Source organism: Cydia pomonella, chromosome 3, assembly GCF_033807575.1.
Source record: "Cydia pomonella isolate Wapato2018A chromosome 3, ilCydPomo1, whole genome shotgun sequence".
Classification (NCBI taxonomy): domain Eukaryota; kingdom Metazoa; phylum Arthropoda; class Insecta; order Lepidoptera; family Tortricidae; genus Cydia; species Cydia pomonella.
The window spans coordinates 17,911,508-17,924,745 of record NC_084705.1 but is presented as its reverse complement, the minus strand read 5'-3'; the positions used below and the strand labels follow the sequence as shown (position 1 = coordinate 17,924,745).

The 13,238-nt window shown below is 38.4% G+C and overlaps 1 protein-coding gene across 4 annotated transcripts in view; it reads left to right on the top strand.

The window, feature by feature from the left end:
* Positions 1-13,238, top strand: part of LOC133516185 (protein MTSS 1) — a 293,191-nt gene that overhangs the window by 218,485 nt on the left and 61,468 nt on the right. For 3 of the 4 annotated variants that reach the window (XM_061848970.1, XM_061848971.1, XM_061848973.1), the window contains 4 exons: positions 2,707-2,799; positions 5,357-5,565; positions 7,932-8,043; positions 8,821-8,918. In XM_061848970.1, the coding sequence (XP_061704954.1) occupies positions 2,707-2,799; positions 5,357-5,565; positions 7,932-8,043; positions 8,821-8,918 (512 nt within the window). The remainder of the gene's footprint in view (positions 1-2,706; positions 2,800-5,356; positions 5,566-7,931; positions 8,044-8,820; positions 8,919-13,238) is intronic. The other variant, XM_061848972.1, reaches the window with a different exon arrangement.

Here is a 13,238-nt window from a genome sequence, read left to right as displayed (position 1 = left end):
CTGATTGCTAATAATATGCATGGAAACAGAGCCTTCTTAATTTGGTCGAGTAATACATTTTTGTAACTAACTATTAGGTTTCAAATATTAGTTCAAAGAGGTTTTATCACACCAAACATAATTTATAGATTACATTATCTCGTAAATTACATTAATGAATAAACATAACATTTTATCGATTTGATCTCCATCCGTTGAATAGAAATACGAAAATATTACATTATTACATTTTTTTATTGGCTGTTTGTCGATTTCGTTCGCGCTTTTCGCAATAGTGCTGCGTAAAAAAAAATAACGCGCCAGCCATTTTCCGTATTTGTCTGAAAATTGGAATAGTTTTGCATGTTTTTAGTTTATATATATTGACGAAAATGTCATATTAAAGCATTGAAAATGAAGAACATAAAATTGACGCTGCCAGTAATACTAATAGCGGCAAGAGCCGAGAACGAAAGCCTTTTACCATGAAAACCGATTTTACCGTGAAAAATAATAGGCGGCATACTAAACTTTTTTCAATGGAAAATCAGCAGAAACGCCCAGTTTTTATTGGTAAACGTGTTGGTAGCTTACCTATTGAACTGGCGAATAAGTGCCTACAAGCCCAGCACGCTTTGGTGCAATTATTCGTTGTTAAAACTGTAAGCCACCATTTTGAAAATTGTATTTTTACTGTTTTGACAAAAAAAAACGAATTTATAAGTTTTTTTTTCCTCTCAAGTGGGTTGAAAAACGTCGTATGAAACGCGTGTGCATTGGTCATTACCCACATCGGCTTTCTTATTGCGCACTCGCTTGCAGCTCGCGCGCACAATTTCGCCTCGTGTGTAATGACCAACTTAGCACACTTGTATCATAATGTACTATTATGCTTTTAATTTAACTTTTTTTTTAATTTGCCGCCTTGTCCTACGGACGTACACGTGTGTTACATATATATAAATAGTGTAAAGCAACGTTATAGTAATAATATTATGTATTAAATGTGAGTCTGTAATGTTTAAGGACTTTGGATTAAAATTTTGACAATTATTTACTCATTGCTTCGACCAAATTAAACATAACGAAATAAAGACATACCTATTTGGATAAACTTACTTTTACATTAAGTGCGTAATATGATTTCTGTAAGACCGATTCATATCGTGCCGACATCGACATCACCCTAATAAGTATGACAATATTGCATTTTTATCGTAAATTGAATAAATGTGACTTACCTGTGAAAATATATATCCACAATACGCATAGCTTTCACTCCTTCAACCCGTCACACAATATTTTTTAACAGTTTTTTGAAATATTGTACGAATCAATGCTCAGCGGCGCCGTTAACGTATTTGAAAATACATGAAAATATGTCATCAAGTTTTGGATACCAATTCATATTCAAAGTTACTATAATTTCTGCCATATTACATTTAATGCTTTTTTTATCAATATTATCCTAATTATTTAATAATATTATCCTCATGATTATTTACAAATTACTTAACCTTTTGAACGCTTTCTCTCGCATCAAAATGTGGCATACACGCCACCATCTCAACTAGTGAGAAACGAATTTAAACCTTATCTGTCAATAGTAAAATTGCTTTGACAGCGTCTGCCATGACCGTTTTAGTGGTCGTTGGCGTGGTAGGCACGACAGCACACGACCACTTTAGTGGCTCTTGGCGTTCAAAGGGTTAAAAGATATCTGAACCGTAATTTGAATATAGCACTAAAATGGTATAAGAAGGTAATTAATTTCAGTAGTAAATTGATATAATTACTACCAGAATGGTGTCTTTTTAACATTGGCAACATGTGCGAGTGAGACACAGAGCTCTGGTTTTGCTATCTCAAGTGGACCGCTTTCTCTAGTCTGGTACAAAGGCCTTTATGGCTCCGTGATAAGGTTCAATTTGGTATGGCAAAAAAGTCATTGCCCTCTCCACTTTATGTGAACCTTCATGAGCGCGACATGTGTGAAAATTTTTTTAATTTACCGCCATTTGACGTACAGTTTATCTTTTAATTAGTTTTTAAGTATAAAATGAATATGTTTTGTTGTTTTAAAAGTAACTATAGCAAAAGTTTCGTCGCAAATGCCACATCCGCGAGTTCTGCCAAGAGAGCAATGAAGCCCCAACGTTGGCTGTAATTTAGGTTCGTGAATATATCATAGAAAGCTTATAATATGTGTGTAGATAAAATAGTGTATGTAACTGTACATAGTTAGGCATTAAAACACTTGTGTGATCCTTTTAAGAAACTAACTTCGTTCGTTTCTAAAACCTACCCTCTTGTATTTTAATGCCTTTTATTATGTAGCAGTCACATAAACTACTATTAACCTATAAAGATAAAGACATAGCCATTGACCTAAACTGTGGGAGTCTGCGAAATACTTACATATTGTCACTTACACGATGCAAATGCAGCTAACTTTATGAAATACATACAGCTCTAGAAAAGCTAGTGCAAATTATTATGATTTATATTACCTTCACATATGCACTGCTTCTTTTTGTGACGTTTTAAGCAAAGCTCAATAATGGCGATGTCCAAATAAACCTTGACGCCAAAAGCGTCTTATACACGATAGTATCTTTTGGCTCAGAACGACACATGATTATTAACACAACGTTAACTAGCTATAGATTAATCTAATCTTGTTTCTATGAGTCTTTGTTACAACGCATTATGTGATTGTCGTTTTAGCATCCGCTACGTGGCCGGACCTGAAGGATACCGCACAGTTCGAACGAGCCGCCTCGGCAATCATGGGCGGCAGGCCTCACACCATTTCAGCCGGTAACATAAGAAAAAATAATGTCCGCCATCTTGGATTTCAAAATGGACGTCATTTTCGTAATCGGAACCCCGAGGATCCTCGGAGATGACACCCATATCGATTTTGAAGAAAAATTTATGTCTACCATCTTGGATTTCACAATGAATGTCATTTTTGTAATCGGTACCCCGAGGACTCTCAAAAATAATTAAAACATCAAAGACTACATGATACATAATACATATACAAACAGGAGCAAAAAACAATTTCTTGCTTTTTAAATAAAGTCTTAATAACTACTTGTAATTCTTTAAAATAAGCTATAAAACATGTCCGCCATTTTGAATTTAAAAATTGATATCGTATGATATATTTTTGTTTACCCTGAAACAAACAATCAGCGCATGTCGTATGTAGCATTTTAATTGTGCTCAAATTGATTGATAAGTACAAGACACGCGTCAGCCCCCAAAATCATATTCCTGAATACTAACATTCCTAACAATGGCGCGTATGAAACTCAGGGACCGCCGTATTATTTCTTAGACTGTGACCTGGGTAAACATTACATTATAATAATCTTAAAATAAATAATAACTAGTTAATTGCGGAATATTATTGAAAAATCTATTTAAAAATTGAGAAGATTTTGGTTCAAGTTTGCTTGTGTGAGTGATCTTTAGGTACACTATCCATGTAAACCAAGATGGCGAGGTTATGTTTAATCATAGCCAACAAAGATGTCACTTTAACACAAGTAACCAAACTAAGTAGTACCAAATTTGCTCGATAGGTGGAAATAAGGTAAGGGTATGTAATTCACAAAATATTTTATACTGGTTGGAGTTTCAGATGGAACGGACCTTATTGCACTTGACGCATAAGGACCCTTCTGTGATGGAAAGCTTCATATTTTTGAGACATTTTTGGAATCAAGATTGAATATGCTAGTATTCTGAGCTGGAAGAACCCAAAAAGATTAGGATCTGTGAGACTCAGGTCTAATTTTTTTTTTGATAAGCTCTTTTCATCAAGCTCCTTTTGTGGCGTGAAGAAACGCATTGTAGAAAGTATGCACCTATATATAAGTATGAATCTTCCTCGCGTTGTCCCGGCATTTTGCCACGGCTCATGGGAGCCTAATCCCAAGATTTGGCGTAGGCACTAGTTTTTACGATAGCGACTTGCCATCTGACCTTCCAACCCAGAGGGTAAACTAGGCCTGGTTGGGATTAGTCCGGTTTCCTCACGATGTTTTCCTTTACCAAAAAGCGACTGGTAAATATCAAATGATATTTCGTACATAAGTTCCGAAAAACTCATTGGTAAGAGCCGGGTTTGAACCTGCGACCTCCGGATTGCAAGTCGCACGCTCTTACCGCTAGGCCACCAGCGCTTAGTAAAAGTATGCACCTATACGTCTTTCTCTTTCTTTGAGTATTCAAAGAAAGAGAAAGACGTAAAATTAGTAAAATTGGTAAAATTTCAAAGATCGTATGATCTCCTCTCGCCTCGAAACTTGAGTTTAAGCAGATATAACAAAACACGTGCTCATTATTTTTTGCTGCTTTCAAACATATACTCAAACCAGCCATTAACTAGCAAGTTGCTTGAGCATCACTTTCTATAGGAGTTAGAAGATTTAGTAACTTTTTAGTACTTTGAAGGCCATTTTCTCCTAACAGGTTGAGTTTGGGCAGCTAAAAAAAAATACGTGTCCGTTATTTTAGACTACTCTATAACATATATCAAAATGAATCAAATCGGAGTCGAACAGTTGGGTACCCTTCCTTGTTAGACATATGCCGAGAATGAATCTGTATTTTACGGTTAATGGTCGTAAGACGAATGGCCTGCATTAGTAAGACATTTTTATCTTGTTGACACAGATGGATTTTTATGAAAAAAATATATTTCATACAATATTGTATTGTGCATTAAATACCTAAAAATTGAGGTTGTCGCCCTCTTGTAAATAAAAAAAAAAAAATTTAAACAAAAAAAATATTTTTTTAGGCCTTTATAAATAAGTTAGAACCTTGATTTTTTTTTTTAAATGTATTGCTATTAGTGCCATGTATAATCCGAATTTCAAAGAAATCTAACCATTAGTTTAGCTTAGAAAAATTAAGAAAGATTTTATATATATACTTTTTTTTATCCAAATCAAATCATTTTACAATATTTCAAGCCCGGAATCCCCTTGATTCCGGGCTTGAAATATTGTAAAATGATATCTTATAATAAGACCAATTAACGCTTCTAAGAAAGGTATACATTTCTATATACTTCTTCTAAGAAAGGTATACACTCAGCTGCCTTAAGGAGCCATTTGAGGGTAGATTTTATTTACCTTTTTTTAAATACCTAAAGATACAGACTATAGTATGTACCAAGATTACGACACTCACGTTCAAAATGCACGTGAGACAAAATATAAATAATGTGAAATCTTTTTAATTTTACCGGTCAATATAAAATTTCACATAATTACTAAGTAAAATTCGCCAAAGATAAAACGACGGTTTAGATACTTGTTTATCACGTAGGTATATAATAATGAATGTGTACGTGCAGCGTACGAGCGCGGCGGGCACGGGCGGCCGGCGCTCACGCCGCAGACCTTCGGCGACGCCGACGGCTCTACGAGGGAGGGCATCTACGCCAGGCCGCCGCTGCCCACGGTGAGTGAGCCGACTGGGCGGCCGGCGCTCACGCCGCAGGCCTTCGGCGACACCGACGGCTCCACGAGGGAAGGCATCTACGCCAGGCCGCCTCTGCCCACGGTGAGTGAGCCGACTGGGCGGCCGGCGCTCACGCCGCAGACCTGCAGCGACGCCGACGGCTCCACGAGGGAGGGCATCTACGCCAGGCCGCCGCTGCCCACGGTGAGTGAGCCGACTGGGCGGCCGGCGCTCACGCCGCAGGCCTTCGGCGACACCGACGGCTCCACGAGGGAGGGCATCTACGCCAGGCCGCCGCTGCCCACGGTGAGTGAGCCGACTGGGCGGCCGGCGCTCACGCCGCAGACCTTCGGCGACGCCGACGGCTCCACGAGGGAGGGCATCTACGCCAGGCCGCCGCTGCTCACGGTGAGTGAGCCGACTGGGCGGCCGGCGCTCACGCCGCAGACCTTCGGCGACGCCGACGGCTCCACGAGGGAGGGCATCTACGCCAGGCCGCCGCTGCTCACGGTGAGTGAGCCGACTGGGCGGCCGGCGCTCACGCCGCAGACCTTCGGCGACGCCGACGGCTCCACGAGGGAGGGCATCTACGCCAGGCCGCCGCTGCCCACGGTGAGTGAGCTGACTGGGCGGGTGTGCACGTGCGCGAGCGGCCCCATTGCCGCTTGACGCCACACTGCCGGCCCATTCTAATGCTCCGCTGGGCGTTCGCCACCGAAGGCGTACAAGTACGGACAAACGCCGGTACGAAACGGCAGGCAACATTACGTTGCAGGTGCTTCAGCGTTGGCTGCAATGGATTTTTTCTCCAATATGCTCGGAAATGTTCACCTTATTGTAGCAAAAATACTACGGGAAGTCTTTCGTTATGGACAAACACAAATTAAAAAAATTCAAACCATTATTGTCGTGTTTTAGCGGACGAGAATCAATCATTGTACTGTTTTTTACTTTTTAAAAACCTTATCTACTAAGAAAAATGCAGGCAGCCAATTAATATAGCCGCGGGCTGCGTTTATACGACCAGGTCAGCACCATTTTAAGCTATTGGGAGCGTGCACGATGGCAGCGCCGCTTAGCGTTCGCAACTATTGGGAAGCTGTCAAATAATGAGCTCAACAAAATAAAGATTATTCCTTAAAAATGTTTACTATAATACAGTTACCAATGTGCGGAATCTTTTCGTTTTTAATGTTAAACACACTTGACTTTTGCTTTACTGAAAATAGTAAGAATTATCTGTCTATTTTGTATTATTCGGTTAATTTTCTTCGTCGTTGTTTTGTTACAAATTCAATGAAAAAATGTATATTTCATTATGTTTTGAAGGCCCATTTTGTGATCCTCTTCCTGGGGATACGTATGGTGCTTTCAAGTATAAAAGTTTTGCCCTTCTTCACAGGTTTTAATCAATTCATTTTATGTTAAAACATATGTTCTTTCGCTTATCACAACGTTTTTTGTGACAGACGTCAGACAACTCTGCGTGCCAAAAGTATGTTTCTGACGAGCTTTCAGTAACTGCTATTTTAACTAATAACTAATATTACAATTACCTAATGTTGGTACACTGTATTACCCATACTATTTTATTAAAATACAAGCGAAACTCTGCGTTGACATAGACTAGATAAAATGTTTAGCCGTTACGTTGGTAAGCCTGGAATAATACTATATGATATGAAAGCCTAATTTCTAGCTCGATGTTGGAAATATATAAAGTTTACTATTACTGTTTCGTCCAGTATTATTTCAGTTTACCATTTATCAGCTATCGTGACCTATTTTTATCGTAAATATGATTTTAAAGTAAAAAACGTGAACAAAATAACGGAATAGTATGGGAATTGACAGAAACACACGTAATATTTTTGCCACATTTGGCCACATCATCAAGCGCTGTGATCGTTCCGGCTTCCCCCACCACCCGCTTTGCACGCTCCCAATAGGATAGAGTTGTGTTGTGTAAGACCGTCGTATATGATCGAGCGAATATTGAATGGTACTGCAGAATAGTTGTGCCTTTAACTTTTAAAGAGGGAAATAGTTTTTGACGTTTTTGAAGTGAAGGTTCGATTTTAGTGCTGGTTTATGATTATTTTACCAGATTTCCTCGCATGTTTGGAGAAAAGCACTACTCGGCAGGCACAGCAATTCGTGGATTCGTCTTCTTTGTCGACAAAATCGAAACTCATCCACGAATTGCCTTTTCCCGGCCTCTGCAATAATGTTCTATTATACAACAGCCTACAGCTTAGGCCGGCAAAGCTTCAGAACTTTTATACCGTTGTATTTCCACAGGTTGTTTGAGAATATTAGTACCCATTTTGTTACGATAACCATTTTATATCAGATTTCCTGATAATTAATTTCCAAATTCCCTGCCATGCTAAGCGTCTGCTTAAAATTCTAATTACAATAGAACTAGTATAGAGGTGTCTTAATTTAATCGCACTTAATTTCCACAGCGCTGTTCCTCGCTGGAACGGCCATCGGTCCCAGCGAAATCCAACGCGAACACCTCGCAGCAGGACTTCAAGCCCAGCAAGCCCTCCTCGCTGCCGCCGCATCTCACTAAAGGTGATTAGTATGCCAGGTATATATATAATAACTAACCTCGGAGTTCAGCTTGTGAGCTCTTGGAGACTGGATAGTGCCGACCCCACGGACCCGAGAACAAGTGTAACACATGCTCTCAAATTTCGCACGTTCAACTTCGTTAACTTTAGATATTTTCTTGCCATTTATAACATTTTCTTGGAGGGCCGTTCTTGGAGGTTTGGGTTTCGTTGGACCCGATGGCAGCTGGAGAATCCGCAAAAACGTCGAAGTCGAACAGATAGTAGCTGAGCAAAATATCATGGGTGTCACAAAGGCGCAAAGGCTGCGGTTGCTTGGTCATCTAGAGCGAATGGGATCCGATTGGGCGGTGAAAAGAGCGTTTGAGGGAAAACCGACAGCACGCCGCCCGGCCGGTCGACCTAGGTATCGATGGGCGGATGTGGTGGACACGGATCTGCGCGAGTTCCAGATTGAAGACTGGTGAGAAACTGCACAGGACCGGGATCGGTGGCGAGCAGTCGTGATGGAGGCCAAGACACACTTTGGGTCGCTGCGCCAGAGGAGTATTTATAACATTTTACCCGAATGAATAAGGAAGGGTTATGGGTTTAGAGTGTATGCAAGTATTTTTTGTCTATTTCTTTGGGAAGCCTAGTTAAGTTTGTCGTCTTAGTTGTTAACGTGACATCATTTTGGATTAGGTAATTAATCGTATTTTATTTTTACTTCTTCGGGTATCTATAAAGCAAAATAATTTAATGAATATGTGTAAAATCACGCATTTTGTTTGTACAGAAATGCCACAAGCACTATACGTGAACATGTCGGAGCTGGCAACGCTAGCGGCATCGCGTGCGCAAGCGCACAACGCAGAACACCCGCAGCAAGAAAAGGTACAACTATTCTCTACCTTAACCTCATAAGCCTCTACCTTATGTTTATGTCTTTACCACGGTTACAAAGGTCAAAACAATGGTTCAAGGTATAACGTGATGAATCTCCATATCTTGTGTGAGTTAATAGTAATTTTTCAATCAACGAAAGTGCAAAAATAAGTGACCGTGTTCATTAGTGAAATTCACGAGCCATGAAACGACTTAATTTATAAGCAACTCACAAGTCAAATCGACTGTCGTGCTGACCCGTTGTTCTATATCGTTATCAAGACGCATTCATTGCACCCAATGGAAGATTATTTATTCCATTGGATGCAATGAACGTTTCTGCCCTACAATTCTATAGTAGACTAAAAACTTAATTTACCTTGATTTGTCAAGGGTGATACAAATATATTTATCAATCAGACATATCAACGTATTAGGCATCTCGTATATGTAAGGTACTTATAGAATAGAATAGAATAGAATAGAATAGAAGAAGCTTTATTCAAAAACGCTAAATTTAAACTTAACTAATAGCACTGACATAATATCATTGTAAAGCGTCACTGAAATGGTCTCCACTCAGCTTCATGTCAAGGAACCTTTAGGGACCCCGACGCTGGTCTTCCGTGGAAACCCTTCCGAGAGAGCGCAACTACAAGCTATACAAATTAAATAGAATACTACAATTAAATAGAATACTACAAACTATAAAAATTATGTATAATTGTTTGTAAATTTGTTTGCAAGAGAGTTAAATTATTAAAACTATATACCCACAATAAAACTGTAACAACTATTGATCTGTACAGTAACAGTCATACTTGACTTACTAATAAAATTAATAAAATAAGATCCACAAAGAAAGCAACATATACTATTGGGACCGTGCGAAGTGCATGGTGGGGGTAAGCAAAGCGATCCCAGCGCATAAGGTGGTAATAATTTGAACTAATTGCGGATAGCGTCTTTAACATTTCGTACAATTATATGGCTCGAAATGAAACTTTGATTTACGATTACTCCTGAAATATTCATTTAAATTGAATGGTGTAAGGGACCATTGTAATCTGTATGCATTATAGGGTGGGTCGATATTGTATGAAAAATTTTTTTTTTGTGTAAATCGTACCTGGGGGGGTCTAAAAAGTTGCTATTTTGTTTAAGCTCTTATATTCAGTTAAAATAATGTTGATTCGTTACATGATTTAGCCCTCTACAGCTGTTCAAAGTTTTAAATTTTTGAAATATTAGACGTCAGTTTCAAGTATGATTATTTATATATTTTGTAGTACTAAATAATGAAAAACACATGTATTATATAAAACATAGTCTAATTATTTATAAATATGACATTTTAGTTAAAAAATAAATGCATAATGTCGAGAATTTATTGTTGAAAAACTTGAATTTTAACTAAATTAGCAGTGGTATTGTGCCTTATTGTCAAAAGATGGCATTACAGATCTGGATTTCAGTTTGGTCCGAATAAGTCCATCCCGTGCATTTTTTGAAGCCACCGTGATCGATGCTTCCGTCACAAGTTTTATGCACCGTTCTACTGCCTGCGTGTGACAGGGAAACTTAGAGAAAACGACATCTCGAGCTAGCGAGACGTCATCTATCATCTTCTGCAAATCCTCCTCAGACACGTGGCTCATAATCGGCGGAGGTGTAACTTGACACTCAGCCCAGATTATCATGTCTATATAATCAGTTGCATTAAAATTGAGCTGAGGCGCTTTAAACACTCTGACAGAACCACTGATTGGCTGACGTCTTGCTTGTAAAATTTTTCTTAGAGCAAGTTCTCTCACAGATTTTCTCTCATCCGATATCATAGCCACCAGTATGTTTTCAGGGTGAGCAAAAAAAGCATTCCTCTGGATTACTGGATCAATAATAGACTTCACATTGTCATCGAAGGATCTAGTTAAACGTATTAAATTAAATACGTGGTGGGCTCCATAAATACACGACGATTTTTTCTTTATTTCAAACCAGACCGGTGCGTACACTTTGACAATGTATTCTGTTAGAATTTTCAATTTATTCGACGGTTTCTGACATCCGATATAGTATCGTAATATACGATTTGCTGTGGTAAGCCAACGAGAATGAGCCATCTTTCCAGGTTGTCTATTTGCGAGTTCTGCACTACAAGTTCCCGTCGACACAGCACAACACATTTCGTACAAATACTTTTGGCCCGTACTTAAAGATTTTAAGACATTTTGATCTATATCAGTAGTACCACTATTAATAGCTGCGTACTTTTTTACACGCAGTTTATCACAGGTTTCGAGAGCTTTTCCTATGGGCCCCGAGTACTCTCTAGGTCCACTTGTGCCTCCATCCAGCTGACAAAATAAGTGTCGTAAAGGCAACTCATTCGCATGGAGTTGGCATACAAGCCACTGTAATGGTTTTTGCAACTTCAACTCAGTTAATCTAATAACTCCTGCTTTCCACCCAGTATTCGTGGCAGTCCCATCACAACCTATACATTTTAATTCATTTAAGTCGATTTTGTGGCTTTGACAGTATTCAACGATTGAATTGCAAATTTCCTTGCCAGTTCCTGTTCGTGGTGTCGTGTGTCCTAAATATACGGAGCCTGGTTCACTTATAAGCGATATATGTTCTTCCACAGTAAGTCTACGATAAGAGCGACCATTCGAATTTTCGATAAGCAAGGTTTTGTCCTTCCTGCCGTCAAAATAAATCGCTTCCAATTGATCATGACTCATATTCTCCTGCAAGTTACATCTTTCGTTATTTCGAGCCCGCCATAGTTTGTTTTTATCCACTACTAAGTTTTTGTCGTCGTAAGATATAAGTCCTACGTCTTGCAGCACAGCAGTTGCGATTGCAGCTCCGGATCGATTTGAAATTCCGTACCGATCACACGTCTTTGCCAGTTCTGGCAATCTTAGGGTGTTATAAGGTGTATCAGTCATCGGCAGTGATATTACAGGTGGAGTAGTAATGATGCCATTCGAATCCGTATTTGAAGCAAGCGAAGTACGTGCTATTTTTCGGTTAGAGCTTAGACCTGGTTGAGAGTTATAAAAATCCATCATACGGTTCTGCAACTTTTGCTGTCTTTCAATTTTTGAGCAATTTTTTTGAGTCTGAATTTTGTCTACACCAGCTATAATCATTTGTCTGTGAGATCGTTGATCTAGTAGAAATTTTTGTTCGATGGCTGGTACTTTATTTTGCTTAGCACAGTAACAATAATCGGTACTCAGTACAATCGTGCACTTGCAAGCTGCAATGTCGAAAAGTTGCGTTAAACAGCCGTTCTTAAAGCTCGTCAACTTATCCCTATAGTTGTCGTTTATTTTACTTTTAGGGTATCGTATTAACTTTAAGTATTCGTCGTAATACTTTTTTAACAACTCTTTTATTCTCTTGGGACTTACAGTAGGAATAGAAGCGGAAGCCCAGATCTTCTCGATGTCGCAGCTCACACAAGCAAAAACATGGGTTATCGACGGTTGTTTTCCGGAATTAAGATCTTGCAAACGGTGTCTTACGATAAGTATATACTTAATAGTGTCTGATATCGTCGGTAACAATCTCACATTAAGATCTGAAGGTGGTCCAAACAAAGGGCAAGTAACTTCACTTCGTGTTTTGACGGTAGATTGTTTAGCACTCATATTTATGAACAAAACTTGAATAAAGTTGACTTATTATGTAGTTTACTAAATGTTTAATAAAATTTTCACTTGGTTTTATTTATTTTTACTTAAAAACTATCAATAAGTTATGAGAACAACTACTTGACAAATTTATGAACAAATTGGCGGGTAACGCGAAAATTCACTTGACAGTTTTGACGCAAGAAAGCTTACTTTTGTCTATGATTTAAAAAAAAGAACATTGTAATGTACGTTCCGATACTCGCAATGAATGAATAAACTATAAAATTTAAAAAAAAGCTTTAGAACACATTTTAGATACAAAAATAAAAATGTCGAAAAATATATAATTTAGAAATATTTAAGCCATGGTAGAGGGCTAAAAGTTATATCGGTATTTTTTTAAATTATTTTTCTGATGCTAAACAGACCAAAACGCAACTTTTTAAACGTACCCAGCATAAAAAATATTATTTTTACAAAATCGACCCACCCTAGTATGCAATGCTTAATATAACTAACTTATTTATTTTGATAATTGTTAATAATGTATCCATGTAAATAGCTTTGCAAATGCCACATATTACGTGATCTTTTTCTAGAAGTTAAGAATGGATATAGTAAGTTATCCTTAAAAGATAGACATTTAACATCGCGGACTTTTTTGTAGACCTATAAATGA